The sequence below is a fragment of the Amblyomma maculatum genome, unplaced genomic scaffold (assembly GCF_055883805.1).
Source record: "Amblyomma maculatum isolate TAMU_Amacu unplaced genomic scaffold, ASM5588380v1 scaffold_15, whole genome shotgun sequence".
NCBI lineage: Eukaryota > Metazoa > Arthropoda > Arachnida > Ixodida > Ixodidae > Amblyomma > Amblyomma maculatum.
Window position 1 is genome coordinate 1993002 of NW_028146740.1, and position 27568 is coordinate 2020569.

General features: G+C 45.1%; 1 protein-coding gene and 1 long non-coding RNA gene across 4 annotated transcripts; one reads left to right on the plus strand and one right to left on the minus strand.

Moving 5' to 3' along the window:
• LOC146171934 (uncharacterized) lies at window positions 1-27077 on the minus strand. 3 transcript variants are annotated; one of them, XR_014702697.1, is made up of 7 exons: window positions 26807-27077; window positions 26386-26744; window positions 26207-26271; window positions 25183-25322; window positions 23741-23910; window positions 11289-11335; window positions 1-684 (listed from the first exon to the last, which is right to left on the minus strand). XR_014702697.1 is itself a non-coding variant. In XM_084586164.1 (6 exons), the coding sequence occupies exons 4-6, from the start codon at window positions 23864-23866 to the stop codon at window positions 540-542; spliced, it is 318 nt and encodes a 105-aa protein (XP_084442290.1). In that variant the 5' UTR covers window positions 23867-23910; window positions 25183-25322; window positions 26207-26271; window positions 26386-27077; the 3' UTR covers window positions 1-539. The 3 variants fall into 3 exon arrangements, 2 of the variants coding, with proteins under 2 accessions (XP_084442290.1, XP_084442291.1); XM_084586164.1 differs by having other exon boundaries at window positions 26386-27077; XM_084586165.1 differs by lacking the exon at window positions 11289-11335 and having other exon boundaries at window positions 26386-27077.
• On the plus strand, window positions 8779-10697 carry LOC146171935 (uncharacterized). Its single transcript, XR_014702640.1, has 3 exons — window positions 8779-8908; window positions 9049-9182; window positions 10321-10697. It is a non-coding gene; the product is annotated as an uncharacterized LOC146171935 (long non-coding RNA).
• Window positions 27078-27568: the final 491 nt, after the last annotated feature.

Consider the following 27568-nt stretch of genomic DNA (forward strand, 5'->3'; position numbering starts at 1 on the left):
TTCCTGGTATTTGGCTTCACTGCATTTTATTGGTGTAGTCGGGAGAATAGCAATTTCCAACTCGCAACAACCACCCCATCTTGATACATCAAGGCAACTGCTGCAGACATACAACAGATCCGAAGGCATGTCGCCTAGCACACATTACAATAGATGCTGTCAAGAGAGTGCAAGAAGTGGCCGATTCCATGCCAAGTTACTTAAGACAATGCCATGTTTCGGACACCATCACATACAGAGAACTTTTGCTCAGATAACCACAGCTGTGTTATCCCCGCAAGGGTCGTGTTGTATATGACAAACTCTTTAATCCATGCCAGGCCTGTTCACATATCAATCTGTTGCTTTAAATCTAAAGGCTGAAAACTAGAGAGGCAAAAAATTGCAGTCACACATTTGTGCTTCTCCACCTCCCGCCAAGGCAAATCATGCGTCCAAAATCACTCTGAATGCTTTCCAAATAATAACATATCAGAAAATGCAAGGGTGACAATATTCCACAACAAGATTAAATACATTGCAAGCAAGGTATTTTAAACTTAACTAGGAGCACGCTTTAAACCAGTAGAAGGAGTGAGAGTATCCATTTGGTCACACCAGTTACAGCGCACTGCACTACCGAGGTAGCAGAGGAATCCAACTGGTGGAAGAAACTCGTACGTCGGCCCCGAGTATTCCTTGCCTCTGTAAATGTAAATAAATGAGAGTAATACAGCAATTACATTTAGTTTGCATAAATTCAGCAAACTCACTCACAGTAGAATTTGATTTGAGTAAAGCAAATGAGAGTGCCTGCCGCAGAAGGAAAAAGACAGCAACGAGACTGGCAGTCAATGCTAGCACAAATACAAATATTTAGCACACTTGCAAAACACTGAAATAGCAACAAAGAGACTAAGTTAAATTGTGTGCAGTAAGTGCGGAATATGTTGCGGCTTGCATGGAATTGTAATGAAGAGTGCTTATAGCAGCAACTTACAAGCTCTTTGACAGGATTACGAGGTAGTACATGCAACGGTGCCTCACTCTCCTGAACAAAACATACCACCTCAGGTTAATTATTGCTTTGTTTTCAAATAAGCTGTCAATGGCCTTGACAGCAGCTTGAAGCAAAGCACTGCCCACTATTTATGGGGGCATTATTTCTGCTATCATTCCCAGTTTTCTCAAAGTGATGACGCTGTTGGAGCAGGCAAAAGATATATATTAGGGAACTCGGCGGTAGCGACATGCATTCGAAGTGTTATGTCTATATGAACAAGCTCAGCGAGTTCTACCAATGCAGTTATTTTGGTAGTAAAAGGGCAGATACTCTCATGGGCAAGAACCTATGATAGCCGAAGAGTCACCCTCATTGCTGCATGCACCGATGTGAGTACTCGACAATGGAACGTATGAGCATATAAGCACAATAAATTCGTGCGGGTATACGCCCGTATCTTGTAACCATTTCGTGCTGAGCAGTAGGCTCATTTCACTCCGGGGCTCATTTCGAACTGGGCCAGTTTACAATTATACTGTCTCTCAGCTGGCGAGCAACTCCCCTTCTTTAGCACTTCGTCGACACTGCAAAGAAGCTGACCTCTTGCACTGCAGCACCACGTATGGGCCGCATGGATGAATACCTTACGAGTTTTTTGACAGAAGCACGACCGTTTCTATGGGCCCAGTCACTATCTGCTGAAGCTGCGAGGAAGGCAATAAAACCTCCTGATCATAAACCAGCGCGTTCACGCTGGCGCACACCAAAATGCCTGCTACTGCCCAAACAAACTAGGCCACAAACGAAGAATCTTAAAAAAACAAACAAACAAAAAAAAAGCAAATTACAAACTTTCGTGACTGTCGACTCACAAATAGTTTCCCAAGCATCCTTGGCCGACCATTTACGTGTGGCCGACGTTCGGAAAATGGTCGGCAGCCTACTTAGTCGGCTAGTAAACCACGGCAAGCGGTCGGCCCGGAGGTAGCCGCCAGCCATTTCGGCAAGTAGTTCGCAGCGGCCTTTGGCCCGACTTTTTGGGCGGACTAAATGCCGGGCACGGCGCCAGGTTAATGGCAAGAGTGCGGCAATGCGTTGGCCCGACTGTTGAGGCGGTACCTTGAAAAAAAGTTATGAAGAGCACGACTGCTACTTTTTTTTTTATTTGCCTGTTACTTGGCTTTGGTTTTTCGCGATGTTATGTAATTTGCGCTTAGTATGGAACAAAATGATACATGCTATTCAGTGTAAATGTTTTGTTACATTAATTAATGCTATTGTTTGTTTAACTTGTCGCTCACATTTTTAGTGAACCAATTATAGCTGTTAGTAAAATTATTTACCGAGTTCTGATAAACAGCAAGCCACAAGGTGGCCGCGATTTCATGTGTAGATCATGTCATTATACTGTTTGCTTAATACGAAGCGCAGCTGTAGGTGCTGTAACATCAGTTATATTTCGGCGCACAAACTCCCGTACACCCCATTTAGCCCGTATCACTCACTGAAATGCGTCCGCTATATGGCAGGGCACTTGAGTAGACGCAACTTCTCATTGTGAAGGAGGAGGCTATTGTGTAAAATAAAAGAAGCGGACAGAAGAGAAAAAGCACACGGGGGCAGAAATTATGCGTAGGGCACTGGCAAGCCTTGGCCGCGGCGAACGCTCCGGCAGGCAAGCAAAGAGACAAATTCTAAAAACACTACTTCGCAGCAGGAGAAGAGAAATGCGTACACGGAGGGAGACCCGGACGAAACAAAACCGACCTCACGCTCGGACGTTTCGAAGGGAGGGCGGAAAAGAGGGGGGAAATGGTGGGAAGGGCGGTGCAACTACGTGTCACCCCCGCAGCTCGAAAGTTGGTGGCGAGCGTTCCTGACTGGGCGAGAGAAGAGATGTATACACGCCGACTTTGAAGAGAGCATGCAGTTTTGTGGTATTTGTATACTATTTTTGAAGGAGCTCTTTTCGAACAAAGTTGTCTTACGATCAAATACATGAAGAAAAAAAAACGAAGGAAAATGATTATTGTCCAGGTTATTAATCCCATACTTTTTTTCTCAAAACAGTCTGGTAAAGCTAAGAGCCGCGAGAAAACGGGCCAGCGTCCTTGTCATTTGGTTTTGTTTCTTTGCGTGTGGCCCATTCATCCTCTTTTACGACCTGCCGGGGTGGGACGGGCGGCTCTTTTCATTTTTTTTTTTTTTTCGGAAGTCGGAGGGGCGCATTTTCGCAGCGAGCGGTCCGATTCTACACCAGAAACTAACCCCCTCTCCTCCCCCGCTTCTTGTCAACAGTTCTTGGAAGACTCGGCAGCTTGTGCTCGTGGGTGCGTGCGTGCTTTCAAGTTCATTGCAGAAGTGTAGAGCGCGACCAAGAGACGATCTCGAGCGCGCGAGGACGCTGTACGTGCGAACGAAATGTTGGAAATGTAAGCGCGTTTTCCAAAGTTGCGCGTTATTAGTTAAAATTACAAGACAGTCAACTTTGTTACCTTCAATAACTAGGCGCTGGACAACCAGACCTCTTTTTCTTTCGCATTTATATACTGTCAGGACAAGTGACTATAGTAGTTTTCAAACGCTGTATCCTTTCAGTAACTCCGCCAAGCCATCCTGAAGTAACGCGCTCCTCCGGCGCGTTTGGACACAAAAAATCGAAGATGCTCCGCTTTTTCTGTTTTTTTTTTTGTTCCTTTTTTCTTTTTGCTCAAAGAATGGTAGTGTGGTTTCATAGGAACGAACAGTTGATTTTTATTTATTTTATTAGTATTTCGCTTTTGTTTTGCAGATTGTTTTGAATTATGGCTTCTATATTTTCTTGCTTGTTACTGTCCACTCCTGGTCCGCGAGAGACATATTTTCTCAACGCATCCTGCGTATCAATATGAGTTTGAGACCTCTATGTTAGACAGAGTGATTGAAAATTAAGAATATTTATTGAGAGCTACACGATGTACGCGCAATAAAAGAAGCTAGTTGAAAAGAATTCTTTCCTGAAGCAGCTGCCGCAATTTCGGGTTTTTTGTTGTGGCTTGCAGACTAATAATATGGAGAACTTTTAGTTTTAAGGCGTGAACATGTATCGGAAGTGATTAAAGCGTATTATCTGTCGTACGTACTAAGCCGAGAGATCGCTTGTAGAATAGCCCTGCATATGGAAGGAATGCTGCATAGGTCCAGAAACTTAAGACTTCTGCTTGAAAAGTACCGGGATAAGAGAGTAGAAACGATCATGACGTCATAGGCGTGAACTTCAACCATTTACATAGCAGGGAACCAAATAAATCTTATTGATAAACATGGAAATAGCAAAGCACACTGGGACAATAAATAATGTTTCAGTAAAACAGCAAACAGTACCGAACATATAAGGTAGCGGCAAGAAATATATAATGCAGTGAGTTTCTGGTCACACGTTGTATATCAATAATGCGCAGCTGCAACAGGACTCCCTCGGGACCCCCTAACAAATTTCCAGACAGTCGATTGCTCGATCCTCTGTGCTCACACATACACGCATCAGCCGCAGGCCTGCGTCTTTCAAGACAAGAATCACTTCGATATACAAGTGACCTTCCTGAGGTGGATGTGCCGCGTCAACAACCTCCGGATAAAGCTTTGCTCTCCAAGAACTAACAGCTGGCTATATCTAGGTGAGACGCACTAGCATGGGGAACAGTAGACAACGGGGTCACCGAAAGAATACGATCGACCGCGTTCCTATTCTGCCAAATGATCAATCCCACGGACTTCACTACACGTTGTTCGAACGCTTCGCGCGGCCTTCCACTGTGCGACGAAAAAGCTCACGGCGCTAGGCAGTGGAATGTCCAAGCTGCGACGCAGTCCTTAAGGACACGTGTGTGAGACTCGACCTGACCAAAGTTGATACTGTGCGGATCAATATGCCAGCTGTAAAGCCTATCTTAATTTGGTGGGGATCGAATACGACACACTCAGTGCGCCACCGAAAGTCTCTTAGAGCATGCGGGAGATTGGGTGCAACAGGCGTCTCCCACTTCGCATACGTTTGGCACATATGTATAGGGGCGCAGAATAGCAGAGCGCTTCGCAGAGATTAGATACTGCTATGGCTATCCATGCTCCGTCTACAAACATCTCCTCTAACTATGCGAACACGTGCGCCTGCTTCCCCTGACCATGCACTACAAGCATCTGCCTTCTACTTCCAAGCCAGTATAAAAGTTAAGGCCGCCCAACTTAACCTATGTGATCCACTCCAACACCTTGTGATCCGCACAACAAAGGGCATAATGAAGACAAGGCGAAACCCAGATAGGCGCCACCACCTAGCTATAGTGAAAATATAATCAAAGTAGATTGACTTTGCAAGAGGAATCCACAAGAAAACACGTGCTAAGCCATGCAGGGTCGTATCATTGGGAGGCTGGATCAATAAACAATCAAGGAGCACAGATGTGGGAAAGTTGGCACCTGTGTGCACTAGGCTTTATCGGAAGTTTCGCGCATACGTTAATTAGCTGTAACTTTAGGATGAACAAGATGTCCGAGATTATTGAGTTAACAGTCTATCCCGACATCGGCACGAAGCCGTGTGTGACGCATGCACGTACGCACGCACGCACTTACGCACGTCTGCAGTCGCACAGAGTAAATTGTTCCACGACCTTACACAGTGGTACGATGGAATAGTTAATAATATTTGAAAGAAGGAAATAAAAATTAGGGGGACGCTCAAGCTTCCCCTTAACATTCGACGGGATACAACGCCTTCTCATTCTTCTCTCTATCTCTCTATTTCGGTGGACAACCGCAGTTAATTGTAAATTGGTTATAGGAAAGTAAAGGCGCAGCATCTGTCACAGATCCCGGTGGGAACCTGGACCGCATCTCCATATTTACTACCACATTCCGAATATTTCAGACAAAACCCGACGATACTCAAGCGAAAACCGGGTTAGCGAGGTGGCTTTTGGACCAAATGAGCTGTAGCGCTTCGCATATATACATATATGCTGCACTCTCGATAGACGAAACTCGAGTATATTGCCGACATGAGGATAAATGGAACAGCTTGGGACAAATATTTGCCCGCCTCAGTTAAAACACGGGGATTAGGAAAGCTTTATTCCTTATATATCAATATGCCGAGGCCGACTGTCTTTATCCAGAACACAAATGTGGTCCTGATAGTTTTCAAATAAAAATGAAAGGCACGCAGAGAGCCGATCGCCCGGCCGATTCGCCTGTCGAACGTATACTTCCTGCGAACACAAGCATTGTGCCAGAAGTAACCTTTGGTTTTTTTGAGAAAATTCAAAGGGATTGCGTTTTGAGAATCCCGCGCAACATCAGGATCGATCGGCTCCTGCACCAGTGGCGGTCTACATATTCTTCAACGTCAGCCTCACACGCAGAAATATGGTATGAAATGCCAGAATATATATAAAGTTCCTCGAATCCCCTTTTCCCCAGCCGCGTATTCACTGCTGCTATAATATATCATTAAATAACATTGTGCATATCAAAGTAAAGTCTAGCTCCTGCAATACAGCAGGTTTCCCCTCTACGTTCCATGAGGAAGTCGGCTTAGCAGGAGAAAAGTGGAAAATTCGTATCATTGAAACAGCCATTTTTATGCAACATTGAGTTATACCGCGTGCATGATATATATTGACACTATATCATTTGAGCCTGCTGATAGAATTATACATTGCGCAACAGAATGTGAAATTAACTGTTATTTATATATATTTTGAAATAAAGCTTTAACCGCGCGCTAATTGAGCCGCGGCGGGTATGGTACACTCTGTAGTTGATCGCGAGTTGTCATGAACTTATGCTTGAGTTTGTGAACTGGTAGGCGCTGATTGTCTGTTTGAAGCATACTTAGTATTAAGTGCCTAAGATTAGCGCGGTAACTGCTATGAACCTACGAATGTAATTGTCCATTTTTTTTATGGTTAAATGGTAACCCCTGAATTTAAACAACCTCATCATAAAGTTAACCTATAACGTAACCCTAAGCAAACCCACGGTAAACCGAAGAGATCACGTGCCTTTAAGGTTTATATGTTAACCGTCAATTACTTTTGCCAGTGCCCTCGAAACCTATCAATACTAAACGCCCTTAAATTCGTTTCGCAGACTCCGTGAGTTTACATTTCGTACGGGGGCAAGAAAAGAGGCAGTGATCTTTTATGAGCTTTCATCCGGATCCGGTGCACTTTGCCCTGCGACCTTCTACTGATTTTCATGCATCCCTAAAACAAATGGACAAAATATATTTTTGTCAGAAACTTGCAGCAGTTACTATGTGGTTCAATCGGTATTTACCAGCTTGAGCTCGAGGTCACGGGCTTTAGTCGAGCTGCAGAAGCCGCATTATGATGGAAACCAAACGCGAAAACGGAAATGTGGTTTGCGATTAATATGACAGCCCGAGGGACTCTAAATAACCCACGTACTGCTTTGGGAAGTATAAATCCGCATGGACTATGTAATCTCTGCAAAAGCACTCATAATATACAGTGTTCTGCAACTTAACCGTCTTGGAAAAGACGGTTCCGATAAAGTTGCTGAACACTATATACGTAGCCAGGTCTTGCTATTTTGGCTAAATGAAGCTGCAGGTGTTCTACTGCCCCACACTTGGTTTATGTGGAAGATATTCGGTTAAAAGAACATAACATACATTCACTCCAAGACGGGGGCTCTACAGAAGCCGTAGAAAAAGGAAAAGAAAAGAAAAGAAACTACCTCGACGCTTCTTCAACGACGAGGGAGGGGGGGGGGGGGGGGGCGTGAAAAAGAAAGAAAACTGCTTCTCGCTGCGCGGAACCCGCTGCCCCCCATCGGTCCATCTCTTCTCCCTGCGGCAAAGCGGAAAGAACCACGGGGAGGCGAAAGGCATCGAGGCACCCCACCGCGGGGGGTGACAGGAATGCCGAAGCAGAGAGAAATAGCGGCGAAAAACAAAAAAAAGAATTGCATGCACCGCACACAGGGAGATTCTCCCTGCTTTTGGAGCTTCTCTCCCCCCCCCCCCCCCTCCTCCCTTCTTGAGGTCACGTGGCCAAAAGGCGGGAAAAAACATCCCGCGCGAGCTAAGATGCGCGGCGCCACTCAGTCGATGGCCAGCCTCCGTGAGTCCGTGTGGGCGCGCGCGATGCCTACTGCCTAATTTTATCCTCCGCTTTTATTTCGCGCAAATTCAATCTGTCTCAACCTCCTGCAGCAGTCAGCGTTTGAAAAGAACAGCCCATATATGCAGCTGATGATTGCAGCCGCTCTGTACAGATTCTTCGTGCCGAAGTTCACCAAAACATGCGTAAGTACATGATCTTTCGGTCTTGATCAGAGGAGCTTTTTGCTAGATTCGATATTATACTGAACATAATAATTTATTGTTTTGGAGCATATGTTCGTCTTGTTATATACTCCTTGCATCTTTCTTCATATATATATACATAATTGGTGTGGGCGCTGATCGCGCAGGAAGACTTGCTGAGCCGTTTGGAAACAAGGCTGCGGCTGGCTGCGGTGGCAGAATTGGCTCATTTTGCTGCAGTCTGGGTCCTTGGGTATCTCCTGTCCCAAAATGCTCGCCTTTTAATATGGAGGGACACTCACTATACCGATCAGGTAAGTCCAATTAGCACATATTTTGTTCGATACGACAGTATACTGCAACTGTTTCTGGAGCGCGTATATATATGCGCATCTTATTACTACGTACATTTTTTTTTTTTTTTATAATCGATGTGTGCGCATTTCGCTCTGATTGCGCAGGAAGACGTGCTGAGCCGACTTGGAAACGATGCTGTGGCGGTGGAATTAGCTCTTTTCGCTGCAGTCCGAGGTCCGATTTCCTCTGCCCCAAAACGCCCGTCTTTCACTTCTTCACATCGAAGTGCATGCACTGACATGTATACCGACCAGGTAAGTCAAATTATCGCTGATTTTCTTCTATACGATAATGTACTGCAACTAATTATGTATTGTTTTGAGACTTACGCGCATCTTGTTACTGTAAATGCATATTTTGTAATTGGTGTGCGCGCCTTGCGCTGATCGTGCAGGGAGGCGATATCAGCTGATCTGGAAACTGGCTTCGACAGTGGAAGCTCGTTTCGCCGAAGCCCGAAGTCCTTGGTCTCCTCTACACTAAAACGCTGGTCTTTCGCTTCTTCATGGCGGTGCACTTGCCGGACAGGTATTAGCGCTGATTTTGTTCGGAAAATTCGATTATCCGACTCACATCGATGGGACGCATGCAACCCAGTTAAATGTCAAATGCTATCACTGATATAAATATTGCAGCACCCCTCGCCATAGGAGCGATCAGAAGCTGTACTAGCATCATCGCTACTGCCAAGCAAGCTCGTGCCAGGACTGAGTACAAGATTTATGCCGTGTTTATTATTATTATTTTTTTTTTGCTGCTGTAATGATGTATATACGTGAAAATTGATGATTGAGTGATGCGGTATGCTGGCAAGGTAAGTGAGCCAGTGCGTTCATTTTGTGGATTTTGGAATTATATATGTGATGCACACAGATCTGAGCCGTTTCACATTGATTTTGCTCTGTGCGCTTGCTTTCTGGGCAAGCAGTTGTATTTTCATCGTGCGGATTATTTCCTGGTGCTTACATGCTCATGAGGTGTTCAGCTAACTTGTTTCAAGCTTTAAAAATTTACAACGGGTTCTATAAGCTTCTAAGAGTTAGGCTGTCTAAATAGCCGTCTTGGCTGATGAGACAATTTTTAAAATAATGCTCGGTTGTTAAATAACGAAAATAAATCAGATGACTTATCGTTAAATATCCGGTCGCTTTTGCTGTAAAAGTTCCATCTAGTTTCAGAAAATTAAGCTGTATTCTACGGAATAAACTTATTTTAGGTTTCATGTAAATATCGCGGAAACTGTTTGTTGTGCCGCGTTGGAATCCCTCATACGCGCTCTATGACAAGAGCGGACACTTGGTTTTGCTAGAATTATTAAATTGCAGCATTAGCATGCAAGAACGCACTTCGGGAGGATAAGGTTTGAGTGCGCTACGGTTGCAAATTGCAACATCATGACTCCAGCAAAACAAAGTGATCGCGCCTTTCTCGCGGATTCACGGATCCTGATTACCTATTGTAATCCTGATTACCTATTGCGGCTTTGCGCTAATGCGTTTTCAGTAGGGTCGCATGAAGTCAAGCGCATAAAATATATTAATGTGATAGTGCAGTTGGTGGCAGTGAGCAGACATTATTTTTTCTACCTTTTCACCCTATATTTGCCTGCAATGTAAAAGTCTAGGCGAAAAGGAAATATTTAATTAAAGCACTTTTCTTCATACAGCTGACCAAGATGGAACCTGCCGCAGATCCGACCAGTCGCAGACATCAAGTGATCGACAGGCTGCCAAAAGAAGGAGACCAAGCCTCAAGCCCATCTTCCATATGTGGCACACGCTCAGTCATATATCCACGCTTATTAAAAAGCAAATCGCGAGCTTTTTCTGAACGCTGTTGACAAATAAATTTTTCACCAAATACTGCAGCTTTTGTTTCTTCATGGCATCAGAAAAGCTACTGCTTTTCTTGATGCATTTGTATGTGCTACCCCGTTATATATGCATGGGCCACGATATAATAAATGCATGGCATTATACCTGCACGAGGGGCGATGCCGGCCACTAACCGGCGTCGGGAAGCAACCGGCCGACGTACGGTCTTTCGTCAGCAAAATGCTAGGGCAGACGAGCGGCCGACCATTCAGTAACGCTGGCAGACGGCAGGCCCACGTGCAGCAGGTGGTCGATCACGTCGGGCCAAAAGGTCGGGCCGTAGTCGATTGCCGAAAATCGGCCGACGTTAGGTCAGTGTCAATCCCCGACGCCGGCCCTCATTCGGGTGCCGAAGGTCGGCCTGCCACTTTTTGGTCGGCGAGAAAGGTCGGCCCTACCTTTTGCCACACACTTTTTTTTGCTTGGGTTCACATCATTTGTAAGTCGCCGCGTACGTCCCAATACCCCAGTGCACCCCGAAGACAACAGCAACCGGCGACCGATCGGTGCACAGCAGCAGGTATGCAACGATTGTTTCAAGCGCGAAGAAACGGGATCGACGCCATTATGCAGTCTCCACATGCCTTCGCCCGGAGACTGTCGGGTGATTACGCCGCGTCAGTAATTGTGACTACCGCATAGCTGCACTGCCGTGTAAAAACTCGTTAAAAAAGCTGCAAGACGGTAGCAGAACGCCGACAAGTGCTTTACCTAGAGCTCGCGGGCATGTACGAAACACCATCATTCGCGTACGACTCACCGTAGTCGGAGGCTGCAGACAGGCCAGGGACAGGACCGAAGGCTGCGCTGTTGAATTTAGGGCAACAATCCACGAAGTGAATCAGATTTTCACCGAATTCGCATCTATCGGGATGATGCCCCGCAAACTACAACAAGCCGACGCATGAAAAGCGACCTAGGGCTCGCAAGGCGCGAGCACCCGTTGCGCGAAAAGCGCGCCAGCTTTTGTTCGGGTGGCTCGGGGGCGCGGGCGCTGTGAAACGGGGTAATTGGCATCTGAGTTTGAGGCTTATTTCCAGAAAAAAGCAAATACTAACAGTTATTTGACGTCACATCCGTCGAGAGAATTAACGCATCCTCCTTTCCACTTTGGTTCTGGGCGCGCATGCGCAGTTCACGGAGCCGGCTCTCTGCAAGTTCAGGTACGCGTTCCAATACGCGAACCTGTAGACGTCTAAGTAGACGTCTATGAAGCAGTCTTGCTAGACGTCTAAGAATTGGAACGCACCCATAGTGTACCCATAGTCTCATTAGCATAATTCGGACACCTCGCCACTCGGCGAAATTATGGCGGCCAAACGTCAGCATTTTCGGTAATGGCGGCACATCAGTTACGTCATGACGCGTCAATTTGACGTAATCTAAATATGCTTGCGTATCACGTGCTTCACGTGACATAGCTCCAGCCAATCAAATTTGAGCATCCGCTCCTTCCCAGTATGCCATTATTTTCATCACATTGGTATAGTGTTCTAGAATTGGGAAGTGTGCTGTCTTCGGCGCGCGGCAATGGGAGCGACGTGGTCGCCGGAGCGATGAAAAGCGTAGGTGGCGCTGTCAGCCGTAGGAGCGCATCACAAGCGCGCGCGCCGCTGAGGAAACGCTTGGGGCGTCTGCTTTTGCGGCTCGTTTCCTGCGTGAATTTTGTTGCATCGCGTTGCTTCTCTGGCTGTTGTACTATGGCGCGTTGTTGAGCGAAGAGCGATGATTGGTCAAGCAGGAAAACACGTGCTTGCAGAGAGCACAGTAACAGTTCGTCCGTCTAGTATGACTTCCCCCCCCCCCCCCTCTTTTACTGAATGCTCTTTTCCTTCCTTTCGTTCTTTCTTCTTGCTCATTGCGCGCTCTTTCTGCTGCCTTCCCTATTCGAACCCTTCCCTTCTCGAAACACACTCAAAGCATGGTTGACTCAAAGCATGGTTTCCTAAGCAACAGCACCGCGGAAGGCCTTCGGGTAACATTGCAGTCCACAGTCGACCTCGTTGACTACTTATCTGCAAAATGCGGTTTTACATACATTATCACATCGAGACTAAGCCAAGACAAACAAGAAAACCTCTTCAGCATCGTGAGGCAATTTAATGGCTGCAACGATCATCCCACGCCGGCTCAATTTTTAGTGACAGTTAATGCGCCCTGGCATTTTACAACTTAGCGAAGCCCCCAAACACAGGAAATTGTAATGCTGAAATTGTAAATGCCTTACTTGGAATTAGCCGTACAAGCGAGAGACCTACTCAGCTTCTTTCAAATCCTATTTTTGAGCTTGACCGTTTGGTTGACGAGAGAAGGCTCGAGGACGTCGAAGCTACTTTGAATTCCCTTCCTTCAGATGACCACAGATACGTCACATAGGCACAGTTCTAGCCGTCTCATAGCTTATATTGCAGGATATGTCGCTAGAAAGTTCATGAAGAAGTCAAAATGCAGTACTTGCTCCGCCTATCTTATTTCAAGTAAATCGTGCGCGGCACAAAAAGAAGAAAATCAATTTATCTCAAACTTCGACCACGGAGGTCTTCTTTATCCGTCCTCGGAGCTTGCAAAGCTCGTGCACTCGCTGGAAGAGTCTTTCACGGTTGTTTTTTTAGTTCAAGAAAGATTAACGCAAATAGCGTGCGTGAATTTGCTTTGTTTTTGCAAAGCGCAGAGGTTTCCAAGCTTGGTTGCCCTACTCATGACAAAGAAATGACACTTAACATAGTGAAGTTCTACGTCCTCATGCGATTGCGTTTTTATGCTAAGTCGCTAAACCAAGAGCAGACCTCTAAAGCAGAGCAGGTAAGGCACCTAAAGCTGAGGAGGTGCAAGTAATCGTGTTTGAGGATTTTAATCATTCTGCCTTTCTCTTGTGTGTTTTCAAATTTAGCAGCTTAATTTATTCATGGCCTAGTACAGTTCATAATATTCTCATATAGTTCTGTACAGTTTTATACGTTTGTACCATATTCTTGCACTAAGTCGCGATTTTTTTTTTCACGTCGTCCATTATGTGGTTTCGTTCATTGCTATGTGCTCTCATTCATTCATTTCATTTTGAGTAGGACTGCCAGTTCATATGTATTCGCCCACATTTAAATAAAGTCATCAGTAAGCGCTGGCATAATTTCTGTCTTCAAGCAATCTTCGCATACCTCTATTTACATGTGGTGCAAAAAGTACGCTAGCCTAGCCTAAAATACTATTCACTGCGTTTTCAGTACGTGCGAGCGTCGATGGAAGACTTCAGTCTAGCCCGCATAAACCGCTGCATCCAATATTAAAAATTTACATGATCATAGAAATACGTTAGACATTCGTCATTGAACCTCCCGCTAGTGTTCGAGAAATAAAGCACCCAATACGTTCAGGAAATATATCTTGCCGTTGCTTGTCAGTTCGTCGGCAATCTGTATCTTACATTGCCTGTATTTGCATTGCCGTTCCCTGACGGCAAACAACTAGTTCCCTATTTTATAGGGAACTAGTTGTTTTGTTCATGAACATAACCGTTTTAATACATTTAGACAAGCGTGTGGGAGCTAAAGCGACACAATTTATTGCTACGCGCCTTCGGAGTCCGATTGAACTAGCGGTGACGAAGGCGGTTCACCCAGCTGTCTGCTCCACGCTCACTGCGCTCCTCCTGCACACAGCGCCCTCTCTCCTGTCATCGCTGAAACGACCAGCTCGCCGGCGGCAGACGGCACACTTCTCAATTCTAGAACACTATAACATTGGTTAATCGAGGGTAAGTGTTCTCCAAACCACCATCAGTAACTTTGTTTCCACTCCAAAATCATTCGTATTTGTCATCCAGGCAACAAGGATAGCTCCGGTTGAAATCAATTTTCACGGCTACGTCATTTTGACGTAACCGCTAAAAGTGCTTGCCTCAACTGATGGTTTCGCGCCACGTGACACTTTTCAGAGCCAATCAGAAAGACAATATGGCGCCGCCAGGGGAAGGCGAATATCGAGGATCGGGCCCCGGGTGAATAAACCGGCGGTGGAAGCTAGCAAAAAACGACTGGAAGATTGGTGGCTTAAAAGCAGAGAAGTGACATAATGTTACTAATGTAGGAACAAAATTTAATAAATAGAATGGTGGTTTAGTTAACCATTCTAAATCAGTAATTAAGATATAGGAAGAAAAATGAGCATGATAGCTACTGCTACCACCCCGTTTCAAAGGGGACGCTCATATATTCCTTCCATCCATCCATCCATGCAACGGCGCGCCATTTGAACCGGCTGGTTGTAAGGTGCTCGCACAAGTCTCTGCAGTTCTCTCCAGTTGTCTCTTCTCAGTTCAGCTGTCTCTGCAAGCCTCTCAGAGGCTGTATGACTCATTTATCTCGCCAAAAGTAACTTTTAAACCACAGTTCAGCAATGCGACACTAGAGCCATTCAATGAAGGACTCTGACTACACTTATTCTTAGTCTGGCATTCATTCCCTTTGCGCATTTTCACTCTGTGCATTCATAACAAAAACCTGGAAGAAAAATCAAGTGGCTAAGTGGCTTCCCACAGTGCAGTTACATATCTATAATTATTTCATAAATTGGCAACAGAGTTTTGATTCATCATCATCACTGCCTGCACTAGGTATGCTGAAGGGAATTAATGGTCTGCAATCATCACTGCTTCATGCGTTAGCTGCAGCCGCCAACCTTGGCTCATTTGGTGACATTATCTCTTCATCCAGTGTCTGGTATCCCTTGCTTGTTTCACTCCCTCGAAACCTAATCGATTAGCTGAAAAGCCCTATTTCCTGGATTACATGTCCCACTCTAATGCTTCTTTTCAGTTTTCTGCATCTTCATACTCAAAGATATGCACCATGTGCTGCAATCTCAACTGCAGGTACTCTACTGCAAGATGCCCAGCACTCTGTGTCATATGGTACGGTGCTGCGGCAGCATAGAAGTACCACCCACACAAACTATCAGATGAGGACCTGCTTATGCCCTCACCTTTTTGGACCAAGGACGCCACCTGCCTAGGGAAAATAGGGCCTGCTCATTTCAATAATAGCTTATTACTTTGTTATGATTACCTTGAAACTGTACTTTAATCCACATCTTTGTTTGTGAAGGTTTTCCAAATTATTTTACTTTCTATAATCTGCTGCACTGTCCTTTGCTTTGCTAGAACTTATGCTTTAATATCCACTTTTCGGCCTTTCAAATGATTACATGCTAGCAAGCTGCCTTTTATTACATTATATGTACAGCACCTTCCGAATTTACTTTCACCTCTTCTTGCTCTTGGGGAAATGTTTCTCATGGTTCAGATTCAGAGCGACTACCTGGCTTAAAAACATTACTCCCTTCCTACGTCCGAAACCTTCCTACCTATGTGCAGCAGTGACTTTGTGACTATTCTTTCGTCTGCTGATCCTAAGGTTTTAAGATTAAATACATGGGTACATTTTGGCAGAGGCAGGATGTAAAGATACCTATGGGCTATACAATGTCAGTGCATATTAAAGGACACCAAGCAGTCAAAATTAATTAGCTCTTTCCCATGCTTGCTGTCTTTCATAGACCGCTTTAGGTTTTGGCATTCCCGATCCCCGTGTGCCATGTCAATACCTCTACCTGCTGTAAAGTGTTGCTCTCATCACAAAGGTTTGAAAAATAAACTTTCATCTTGTAGTTTCTTTAGGTCCTTGAGCATGTGCTGTTATTGAGGCAGTGGGCAATATTTTGCCGGGGCCTTAGACATGCAATAGCCCAAACCAGATTCGAAATCGAGGAAATAGTTCAGCTGAAACAAATGTCGATTTCAGTCTCATCGACATCAACTGCAATGCCCGTTCTCTTTTTCTACAGGAACATAATGTAGATTCATGATGCAATGCTGTTTTCCCAAATGTTTTCCGATTGTCATGGCTACTACAGTTCAAAATAATGAGACCAAAGAGCACGACATACAAGGAATGCTTATTTGCAATGGAAGCATTTTATTGCAAGCAATGAATTTGTCGTGAAGAACAAGCAAAAGATTGCAAGAAACCATCAAAACAAAATTTAAAACCCCATCTAGAAAAACAAAAACCTAATGCCATGTTTTCATGGAAAGCAGCTATTTTTCAAAAAAGGCTGCTCTTTGAAGCTACTCACAAAATTATTTCAGCATAAATGCTCATTTTCTAGAATCCTCTTTTTTTCCAATTAGACACAAAGTCTAGAAGACCTTGTGTATAAAATGTCACCAACCAGGACACAGCTGCCATGCCATCAGCAAAACCATGCGCCCAACTGCTCATTGCACACCGGCCAAAACTCTGCACTGCCTTAGGGCAAGTGCAAAACAGCTGAAAAGCATCTTAAAACCCATCCACCTTTTGTTTCTATTTTAAGGTGCTATCATTTCTCCTGCTTCAATCGTTCCTTTCGTTTTCAGGTGCGATTCCATAAACTGAACTTGTTTATGAACTACCCTAAATTCGAAAATGTGTTCAAACCTGCTGTCTATGAGGCAGCGCCTTCAGAATGCGCGATGGCCAAAAATACTTTTGCAGCAGACTTGTTAATAACAGAGCTACAGCCATCAAAACCGGTATGTTTCTCTCCTTCCCTTCGAGTCTCTCCCTCCTCCCTGGTTGACTAGCCTCGGCAAGAGACAATACGCGTAGGGCTGGTACATGTAGGCTCCCTAAATACGGGAAATGCGGAGCGCCATCTCTTAGTGCTTTGAGAAACTATGCCTGCCATGTTGGTTCGGTCAACAAAATGAAAACGCTGCCCTGTGCTGGGTAAAAACAGCTACAAGAACGCATCAAATGCAGTCATTATGGCCCCGACTTTTACAGGCATTCTTTTTTTTCTTGCTGGTTGGTTTGTGGGGTTTAACGTCCAAAAGAGACTCGGGTATGAGAGACGCCATAGTGAAGGGCCCCGATAATTCCGACCACCTGGAGTTCTTTCCTTAAGGTGCACTGACATTGCACAAACACGGGTGCCTTGCTTTTTGCCTTCCATCAAAATGCTACCGCCGCAGCTTTATTTTTTTTTTCTTGCTTTCTGCTACCCAAGCACCACCAGTGACCTTTGTTTGAAGGTTGAGAAGTGAGCTTTGGCTCATCCAGCTACAATGCCAATAAGGAGGAGGAGGGGGAGAGGCTGAGCTCAATGGGTGGCCGAAGCATAGGTGCGGGACCTCTGGCCTTTCTTAGGAAACCAAGCCTGTGCATGTATGGATGTTCTGTGTTTTCTGTATTCGTGGTTATGCATGGTGTACCATGCCTGGATTCGAGTGGCGACGGTGCGCTCTTTACGACCTACGCATGGAGGGTGCTTCCTGTCTGCTACAGCTGCGAAATCATGGCACTGTGTGGCATTGACGCGTCTACTCAGTGATGCCGTCATTTGGGGTGCAACAAGCTGGAAAAAAAAAAAGCAGAGGCTGGCCAAGCCTGCGGCTGCAAACCTGCACTTTCACCGGTTGTAATTCTTGCCAACGAGATGTCATAAACTTGAGCGTTCAGAGCAACCTGCAGTGATTTTTGCCGCTCATAGATGATAGGTGTGCCGGCCATGAGCCATCCTTGCAGGCTCTGGCTGTGTGCACGTCGTTCAGAGGAAATAAAGTTCAAATTTGTGGCAGAAAACATACGTATAGGTCCGGACCGAAGGAAATACCAAAAGCACACTGCGGCCGAGAAGCTCAACTATTGTCATGAAGTTAGCTTCGTTACAAACTTGCCGCAGAGTTTAGCAACATAGGTGGCAAGCAGAGACAAGGGTCGGAAGGCTTTCCTACAATCCTTATATGAGGATGGTGTTGAATGTCTCCTGTTATTTCGAGGTGATGTTGCGCACGCCTCAGAACAGGAAAAGCAGAGACAGTGAATGCTCTGTTCAAAGTGCACAAAAAGTGCAATAAGAGCAGGTTATCATTTTTTGTTTTAATTTGCACTAACAACTTAAAACAGGTCATAGACCAGCCTGATTTGCAGACATGTGAAGGCGCCCGAAATTTCTGTACATGTGCAGAAGCAGCCAGAAATGTGCCCAAAAACGAGAAGATGCCGTCACACTGGCATATCATTTGAAATAATGCATGTAGGCAAAACAGGTACTCCTCCTTGCTCGACCACTAATTGTAACAGGCCTGGCAGAACAGGCCCAAAAATGCTCATGTGATAAATTATGTGCTTCTGTAGCCATGTCAATGCATTTTTGACAGTTCCCCTCATATCATGAAGGAAACAAAGTTACAGCAGGAAGAAAAAAATCAGCTTTTGTGCAGCATAATGGGACTGACCTTACAATAGTATGCTGCTACTTGCCTTACTACAGACTGATAACCCAAATCACTGTTGTATTCAGATGGTAATTAGCACATGTTGCGCACTGTAAGAAATAAGACAAAGTAAGTATTACTACGATCAAAATGTGCTAAATAATACTGTTGCCTGAGCCTACACTGCACCGCTTTTGCGCACACAAAACTGACACTACATAATTTCTCTAAGTATTTCGCTCACTCCGTAAACTGAACACTTGAACGCTTGAAGGCGCGAACGCAGGTGCGCACCGGGCGTCGCCACAGAAGCGAGTGACCAGGGTTGGGTAAATCCTGCACACCCTTCACAGGGAAGAGAGCACTGCTTGCCTAGAAGAGCTGCCACTATATCTGCGGAAAATGCGCAGGCTGTACGAAAGCGCGCGCCGCTGCCACTTGAGTCCAGCCGTTGGTGTATGAATAGCACAGTGCACAAAACTCTGGAGCATGCATAGACAAGGGCAAGAAACTAAAAGCCTTCTTTCTTGTCCGAGTGTATGCATGAGTGAAAACGAAATGCAAGACAAAAAAGTGCGTGACATCAGCAGACCAAGTTACACCCCTCGCCCATCAGTCAGAGAGACACCAATGGATGCAGTATCTGTTGGTACCTCATCGACAAAGTTCGATGGCCAGCGCAAAGGATGAGGAGGTTTGGCTGTCTGAAAAGGACCATGAGAGCTTTGGGTTGCATTTTATTGCTTTCCAGTGTGTGCATCGCTGCAGTATTTCGCAGGGACCATGTCCAACGCCTTATCGGGCTTGGTTAAAATGTCATCCTGGTCAACAGCCCTTGAATATGTTAGCTCTCTTAAATGAACAATCAGAAATAAGCAAGGACATGAGTTGTGCTGGCCATATTGAGGACTCCTTTCAAGACAATATGTGTAATGCAAAATAATCTGAGAAGTTGAATAAACCGTTTGGGGTGCCCTGTTTTGTTTTCTAAATATGCATTGTAATACCATTTAACACAGCTTGGCCACCCAACTTGTGCACACCAGCTAACACAAAGCTTTAGCTGCACTACACTAATCCCTCTGTCACACAAACACTTCCGATCCTCATTGAACTCAATCTGCATTCAGGCTTTCAAGAAGGATTGAAGCATCCGGTGCTACACGGGCGTTTTCAGTGAGCATTGAGAAATTTCCTACGTGGTCCGTCGTCTGCTGTCAGTCGCAATGAGTCTCAAAAGGAAATTTAAGATTGGGGTAATGATTGCACGATTTCAGTGTACACAGCAGCATTCCGCTTTTGGCGCCTCAGGTCACCTAACCTATCTTCCCAGCGGTCAAGTGCTACAGTGCAGTTCCTCTTCCACTCCACAGTTTCCACGCTGACGCAGTTGAAGAGAACGCCACCTTAGCTTCCACTGGCGGCGGAATACGGTGTCAATATTATAAAATTAGCCGTTCTACCAATGTTCTATCATGGCTTTTAATGCATTTAGTAGTATGTGTTATTATGTGCAGTTCCATTGCATTTATTCGTTTTCAAGTTTTAGAGCTCGTTGATGACGAGGGTGTCAATGACCGCTTTTGAGTGTGCTTGAAATCTCGAGAGCGATTGAGGAAGCAACCTTGAGTCACGCAGGCTCGAGCTCGACTGCACTTGACAGTTGCCGTGTGACAACCTCGATCTACAATGAGTTGAATGTAGATCCAGTTCAATGAGGATCGAAACTGTTCGTATGAGAGCGGTTTAACTCGCAACTTGCAGGAACAAGCAGTCTATATACACTTTTTCAATAAGTGTTACTTGGTGCCACCATATTGTTCGCTCCTCCTCTCTGGACTGCTGCAAACCGGCTCTGCTTCCACTGTGCTAGCGCCAAATGCACAAAGCAGTCCAGCAGGTAATATGGTGACACCCCGTGACCACTTATTGGAAAGGTGCACACTGCTATGACTATGCTACAGTATGCTAAGGAAGTGAACACACAAAAAAGCCAGGCAATCATGTTACTCTGGTAACAAATGTTTAATTGTAGCTGGCCTTGCATATGGCGGGCAGGACAGGACAGCAGGGTTGTAAGCATCTCCAGCAAACACTGTGCGGATGTTCGTTTTATAAAAATTTAGAAGACACTTAAGATCTGTCTTTAAGAGTATAGCATGGCAGCGTCAACAGCTCCCGTCTGCAGCTTCCCTTGTGGATCCTTGATCGCATACATGCACCTTGCTATTTTATAAATGAAGTCTTTAAAGAACTTTGCTGCAACGTACAAAAAAAAAAAAACGTAGGAAGTGTGTAAGAGCTCTAAGATCGCTAAGGCAAACACAACCCGGCACCAGAATTAGAATATGTGACTAATAGGTACGGTGCAGGGAATGCAGCGTTATAGTTACGCGCATCAAATGACAGATCGAATACCACACGCCCATCCTCCGAGGTCCTGTGAATAAGCGCATAAGTGGCCCGAGTATGCATGGGGTTGCCATTACCCTCTTTGTCACCTCTCCGCAGCGGTTTGCACAGCCAGGATGCCTCCTTTCCTCCTCTCTGCAACGCGGCAACAGAGCACGCACCTGCCAGAGCTCTTCACACGCAAGTTCCAGTATGAAGGACGTTTCTTGATGACAATTTCTGATCACACTTTCTGTACATGACGCACATGAGCCAATTAAAATACAGCTATTTAAATGCCCTCTAAACACGTGAATATTATGAATATAAGTATAATACATAAGGTAAATTCTCAGCACTGGGTAAAATATTCACAAAGTATACTCAAACATGAATATAAAAACAAGAAATTGTAATAAAATCTTGAGGATATACAAAAGGCAGAAAAATGCTCATTTCTTAAACTACAGCTTGCAAATGTTTTTTTTTTTTTTTTTTTTTTTTGCCTCAACTCCTTCAGCACCATGTAATTTGTTTATTAAACAAAATATTTACACAATCTTGTTATTAGATAATACTAAAATGCAGGTATTTAGATGCTCAATTAAATAAATGCCCATGTTTTTGTTTTGGCTTTATACATAACAAACTTTTTCTCCGAAATTTGCAGAAAAAAATCCAAAAAGTGAAAGAAAAGGGGGCATGAATATCAAAAAAAGACAGCAAGAAAAATAATTCAGAATACTAAAAATATGCTACACTGCCTCTTTTATTACTAGTAAAGATATGGTGCACCTATTGGCAGATTTCTTTTTTTCGTAGTGCTGTTCGGAAGCAGTGGTCATTCTTGACTTCCTGCAGCAATTGTTGAGTCTCGTGTACCTATTCTCCAAATCACACTAACAAAATGCAGCGAAGCCCAACTGCTAAGGAAGTAATAATTTACGTTCTGAAGTTCATTTTGAAGGTGTGCTGTTCTCTCAGAAATATAGCTAAGTTGCTGAAAACACCCATTTTTAAGCTCGGCCTTCCTCTACTCATTTTACAGTTTATAGCCATTGCTCTCTTTTACGTCATCTCATTCTAAGCTGGTGAAACGTGCTGTGGTGAAGTCATGCTATCACAACGCGCTTAACAAATCCTGCATGCACTCCATGCAAGATAGTTTCCTTCTCCAAACCGATCGGCTCGTTAAGGCTGGTTATCCCAAGCAGCTACTAGTATCAGTGTCCGAATCTATTCTCAGCAGCTTGAGCAAAAATGGAAAAGGGAAGCAGGCAGATTCAGAGACGCGGAAGGAAAAAGAAATAATTACTGTTGTACCTTACATTCATCGTTTCTCCCACAGACTAAAAAAGATAGCGAATAGAGCACGAGTTAAGGTTATATTTTCGGCTCCAGATAAGCTTGGGAAGATGTGCAAAATGGTTAATACTGATTTCGTTCCCAGAGATTGCGACATCAAGCATGAAAATCGATTCGTGTCATGTGAAGAAGGTGTAGTGTATGCCATTCCCTTGTCATGCGGCAAGCTGTATGTGGGTCAGACGGGGAGATGCCTCAATGAACGTCTGAAGGAGCACAATAATAACGTGTATAACACAGTAAAAGGGCATCTCGGGATTCATTGTAGAGACTGTGAAAACAAAACTTGCTACCCTGACTTCACTAGCACACAAATTTTAAGTAAACACAGTGACCAATTAACACGCGAAATAATCGAAGCAGCGCACATCGCCTGGTCTAAAGACGCATGCGTCAGTAGCCCCTCTTTATCGATCAGTTCAAAAGAATTGGCATTTTTAGTGAAGGGAAAATGATAATGTTGTTATCGTCCTTGTTCAGTGTGACATGCATGAATTGACTATGAATCTATGAAGGATGGTTGTTTTCCTTGTGTTGTTGGAACTGTGTATATATGCCTCGCTCCAACCAATAAACACCAGTTGCAAGTCAGCGCTCGTGTGTGTCGTGTCTCTCTTCTTGTCTGTGTCTTAGTGCGCGCTGTTCCGGTCAAAATGAGTTACCAACTTGCCCAAGCATCTGTTTTAAGAAATAAGATGCTAGATTACAGTGCCGGAGTACCCATGTTCGAACCCGATCGCTGGCGGCTGCTTTCAATGCAAACGAAGTGGCACCCGTGTGCTGTGTGATGCCAGCGCGCGTTAAAGATCCCTAGGTGGTCAAAATTACTCCATAGACCTCCACTATGGCACCCATTTGTCTTTCCACTTTGACTCCCTCCTCCCTTCCCTTACGGCACAGTTCAGGTGCCCACAGAAACAAGTGACAGATTCTGTGCCTTTCCATTCCTGTGAACTAATTACTATAATTACTTTTGTAATACTAACTGCCTAAATGGGGCTACATAATCCAAACACGAAAATTTACGTCTGCCAGCGTGTGGGAACCACCATTCACATATGAACGATTGGCGTAAAGCGGTCCTGAAAGGTATAAGCCCTAATCCCTTAATTTGTGCCGGTATTATCTCACACATAATTATCTGCATACAACCATAATCTACCCCATTGTGCCCAAGGCCACCCAACATGGGACCCTCTCACCTGAAAGGAACTGCCTGAGTTAGCAGCTCCAGATAGCGTCGTCCTCTCTTTTCTCGATCCTTTGTCTCTTTTGCGCTTTTCCACAATATGAGCTCCAGCCAGTTCGGCCATATCATGTGGCCTCATGACATCGCAGAACCAGACAACCAATCAGTGCATGGCCATGTCACCTGCCAAAGGCATGGTTGTGATTTTTCTCAAGGGTGACGCCTTTTACGCTACCGCAATAAAGCAACCATTCTACAATAAGTCACTTCTTGTGGAGCACTTTTCACCACTGCTGCTGCATTGTATGATATGGGCAGTTCAAACTATGTCCCTTCTGTAAAGAGCAGTTTGTTTGCACAGCCTCCTATCTGATGTGGATGTAGGCTACAATCCAGCACACAACAGTGGCAGGGCAGACACATTAAAAAACATGGCAGCCCTTACGAAAGCCAGCTGCTCCTTCAGCTGATAGAAAGTCCAAGATTTTCCCAATTCTATTATCTTATAGGCAATGGACAGTAACCCGATCAGTTTAAGTTTGCAAGTGCTTGACAGCCCCTTTTTTATAGATTATGGTACTGTTAGGATCCTTCCAAGATTTCAATACGCTTGAGGTCGTGAGGCACTACACACACAAAGCAAGCAGTTTTTCTAGCACAATCTCCCTACCACTCTTCAAAGATCTGCAGTTGCCTATCCATACCAGCCGATTTCCCCCTTTGCATTGCTTCTAAGGCTTTTTTACTTCCTCCATGACCAGCATGACATACAACCTGCTCACATTACTACCGTCATCCTGACTGCTTCAGGATAATGTCATCAGCAAATTGCAGATTACTGAGGTATTCTCCATCTACCCTTATCCCTGAAGGCATGTCACCTAGCACATAGTACAATAGATGCTGTCAAGAGAGTACAAGAAGTGGCCGATTCCATGCCAAGTTACCTAAGACAATGCCATGTTTTAGACACCATCACACACGGATAACTTTTTCTTGGAGAACCACAGCTGTGTTACCTCCACAAGGGATCAAGTTTTCTTCTATATGACAAACTCTCCATAAATGTCAGGCCTGTTCAGGTATTAATCTGTTACTTTAATTCGCAAGGCTAGAAGCTAGACTGGCAAAAAATTGCACTCACACATTTGCGCTTCCCACCTCCCCCCACTGCAAATCATGTGTTCCAAACCAACCAGAATGATTTTCAAATAATAGCAGTAATACGGAAAGTTGAGCTAGTTGGTACATGATTGCAAATTTCGAGCGCTGCGACTGAGAACAACGAGAGAGTAATGACAAGGACAGGCGCTGTCCTTGTCATTACTCTCTCGTTGTTGTTCTCAGTCGCTGCGCTAGAAATTTGCAATCAAATAATAGCATATCAGCAAATGCAAGGGTGACAATATTACACAAAGATTAAATACATTGCAAGCAAGGTGTTTTAAACTTAACTGGGAGCTCGCTCTAAACCTGTGGAAGCAGTGAGAGTATCCATTTGGTCACACCAGCCGCAGCTCACTGCACTACTGAGGTGGCGGTGTAATCGAACTGGCGGAGGGAACTCGTTCGTCGCCACCAAGAATTTGTTGCCTCTGCAAATGTAAATGAGAGTAATACTGCAATTATGTTTAGTTTGCATAACTTCGGCAAACTCACTCACAATAGAATTTGGTTCGAGTAAATCAAGTGAGAGTGCCTGCTGCAGAAGGAAAAAGGTAGCAACGAGACTGGCTGTCAATGCTAGCACAAATACAAATATTTAGCACACTTACAAAACACTGAAATAGCAACAAAGAGAATCTAAGTTAAATCACTTGTGCAGTAAGTGCCCAATATGCTGCGGCTTGCATGTAACTGCAATGGAGAGTGCTTATAGCAGCAACTGCCAAGCTCCTTGACAAGATTACAAGGTACTCGCAATGGTGCCTCACTCTCCTACAAAACATGCCAGCTCAGATTAATTATTGCTCTGTTTTCAAATAAGCTGTCAATGGCCTTGGCAGCAGCTTGAAGCCAAGCACTGCCAACTATTTATGTTGGAGCAGGCAAAAGATATATATATTAGGGAACTCTGCGGTAGCAACATGCATCCAGTGTTAAATGTATATAAACAAGCTCAGTGAGTTCCACCAATGCAGTTATTTCGGCAGTAAAAGGACAGATATTGTCACAGGCATGAACCTATGCTAGCTGAGGAGTAATGAAGTCACCCTCATTGCTGCATACACAGAAATAAGTGAGTACTTGACAGTGGAAGGTCTGAGCAAATAAGCACATGGATTCGGCCATGTATGTATATAACCATACTTTTGTAGCCATTTCATGCTGTGCAGTAGGCTTGTTGCACTTCGAGGCTTATTCCGCACAGGGCCAACTTACGTTTAAACCATCTCTCAGCTGGCCAGCAACCCCCCTTTTAGCAGTCCGCAGTTATTACTCATGTATTGCAGCACTACCACAGATGAGTGTCACTTACCTTCCAACAGTTTTCCGAAAGAAGCCCGACATTTTCTATGGGCCGAGCCGCTCCATCGGTTGAAGCTGCGAGGAAGGCAATAAAACCTCCTGATTATAAACCAGCGCGTTCACGCTGGCGCACGCAAAAATGCCTTATACTGCCCAAACAAATATAAGCGAACTCAGAAATAGTTTTACGTTATCTTTGAGTCGTCTCATATGTCCCAATACTCCAGTGCATCCGGAAGACAACAACAACCGGCGACCGATCGGTGCCCAGCAGCAGGTATGGAAGTTGTTTCAAGCGCAATGAAACGAGATCGTGGACGTCATTACGCAGTCTCCTCGTCTCCTTCGCCCGGAGACTGTCGCGCGATTACGCCGCCTTCTCGTTCGTCAGGCACAGTTGGGAGCGATGACAGCGAACGTCGGCAGCGGCCGCTTGCCAGACACCAGCTTTTTCAGGCGAGCCCGTGCGCATGCCGCGCTCTCGTGTTTCCAGGAGAACGCCGAATAGACTGTGACAATCACCGTGGTGTCAACATAAAATGTTGCGCCTGCGTGAAAAACCCATTTCTCAAAAGTTCATGGTACTTACCGGATAGTCCGAATATCTTACCAATCTCCTCCCAGGCCATATCCACCATATCCTTCTCCCTGCCTTTGAATTCCGGGTGCCGTTTGTTGAAAAGGTAGGGGTATTCTTTAATTGCATTGAGAAGGTGCTCGATCGAGTACTCCGGGACCTCGCTGATTGGTGAAATGGCTTGCAACTAGTAGTCGCGCGACTGAAAATTCTATTCACACTTGCGACTAGATGAGGTCGCGCGCGACAGAGGAGAGGAGCTCGCCACTACCACGGCCGCTCGATGGAAGCGTGCCACTACCGATGTATAGTGCTCTAGAATATTGGGCAGTGTGACGACCGGCGCCGTAGAGCGGGCCGCTTTTGCGATGACAGGAACCGACTTCCGCGAGAGGGCGCGACGTGCAACAGGGGTGCCACGTTCGCCGCTCAGCGCGTAGCGGCCGCGGAGATAGTGGCGGTACAGATGAGGGTCGTGGTTCTCTTTGGAGCTATTTTCACACGCTACGCAATTGGTGCGATATTTAATAAAGAGGCTACTTATTTCAACTTCTTAAACTGATCCCTGCCATTCCTTTACGTTAATCTGGAGACGCCGTGCACGCTTGGGTAGTCCTACGGAGCAGCGCGCGATGTTTGAATCGCTATTTGAAAACTCTTTCAACACTTCTTCCTGCGGACAGCCATAAATCGTCCAGATGAACAATTTGTACGTAATGCTTCCAACGAAGAAGGGTGTTTTGCATTCGTTCTTCCAGTAAGGGAATAAAGGCCGAGGAGCGCTGCTCACACGCG

What these genes read in the sequence shown, in the direction of transcription:
- LOC146171934 (XM_084586164.1), bottom strand. Translation starts at nt 23,866, where the DNA reads ATGAGGCCACATGATATGGCCGAACTGGCTGGAGCTCATATTGTGGAA. An exon ending in ACTCAGGCAGTTCCTTTCAG is followed by an intron (nt 11,336 to 23,740) that starts GTGAGAGGGTCC and finishes TAAATTCAACAG; the next exon opens with CGCAGCCTTCGGTCCTGTCC. An exon ending in GTCTGCAGCCTCCGACTACG is followed by an intron (nt 685 to 11,288) that starts GTGAGTCGTACG and finishes TTACATTTACAG; the next exon opens with AGGCAAGGAATACTCGGGGC.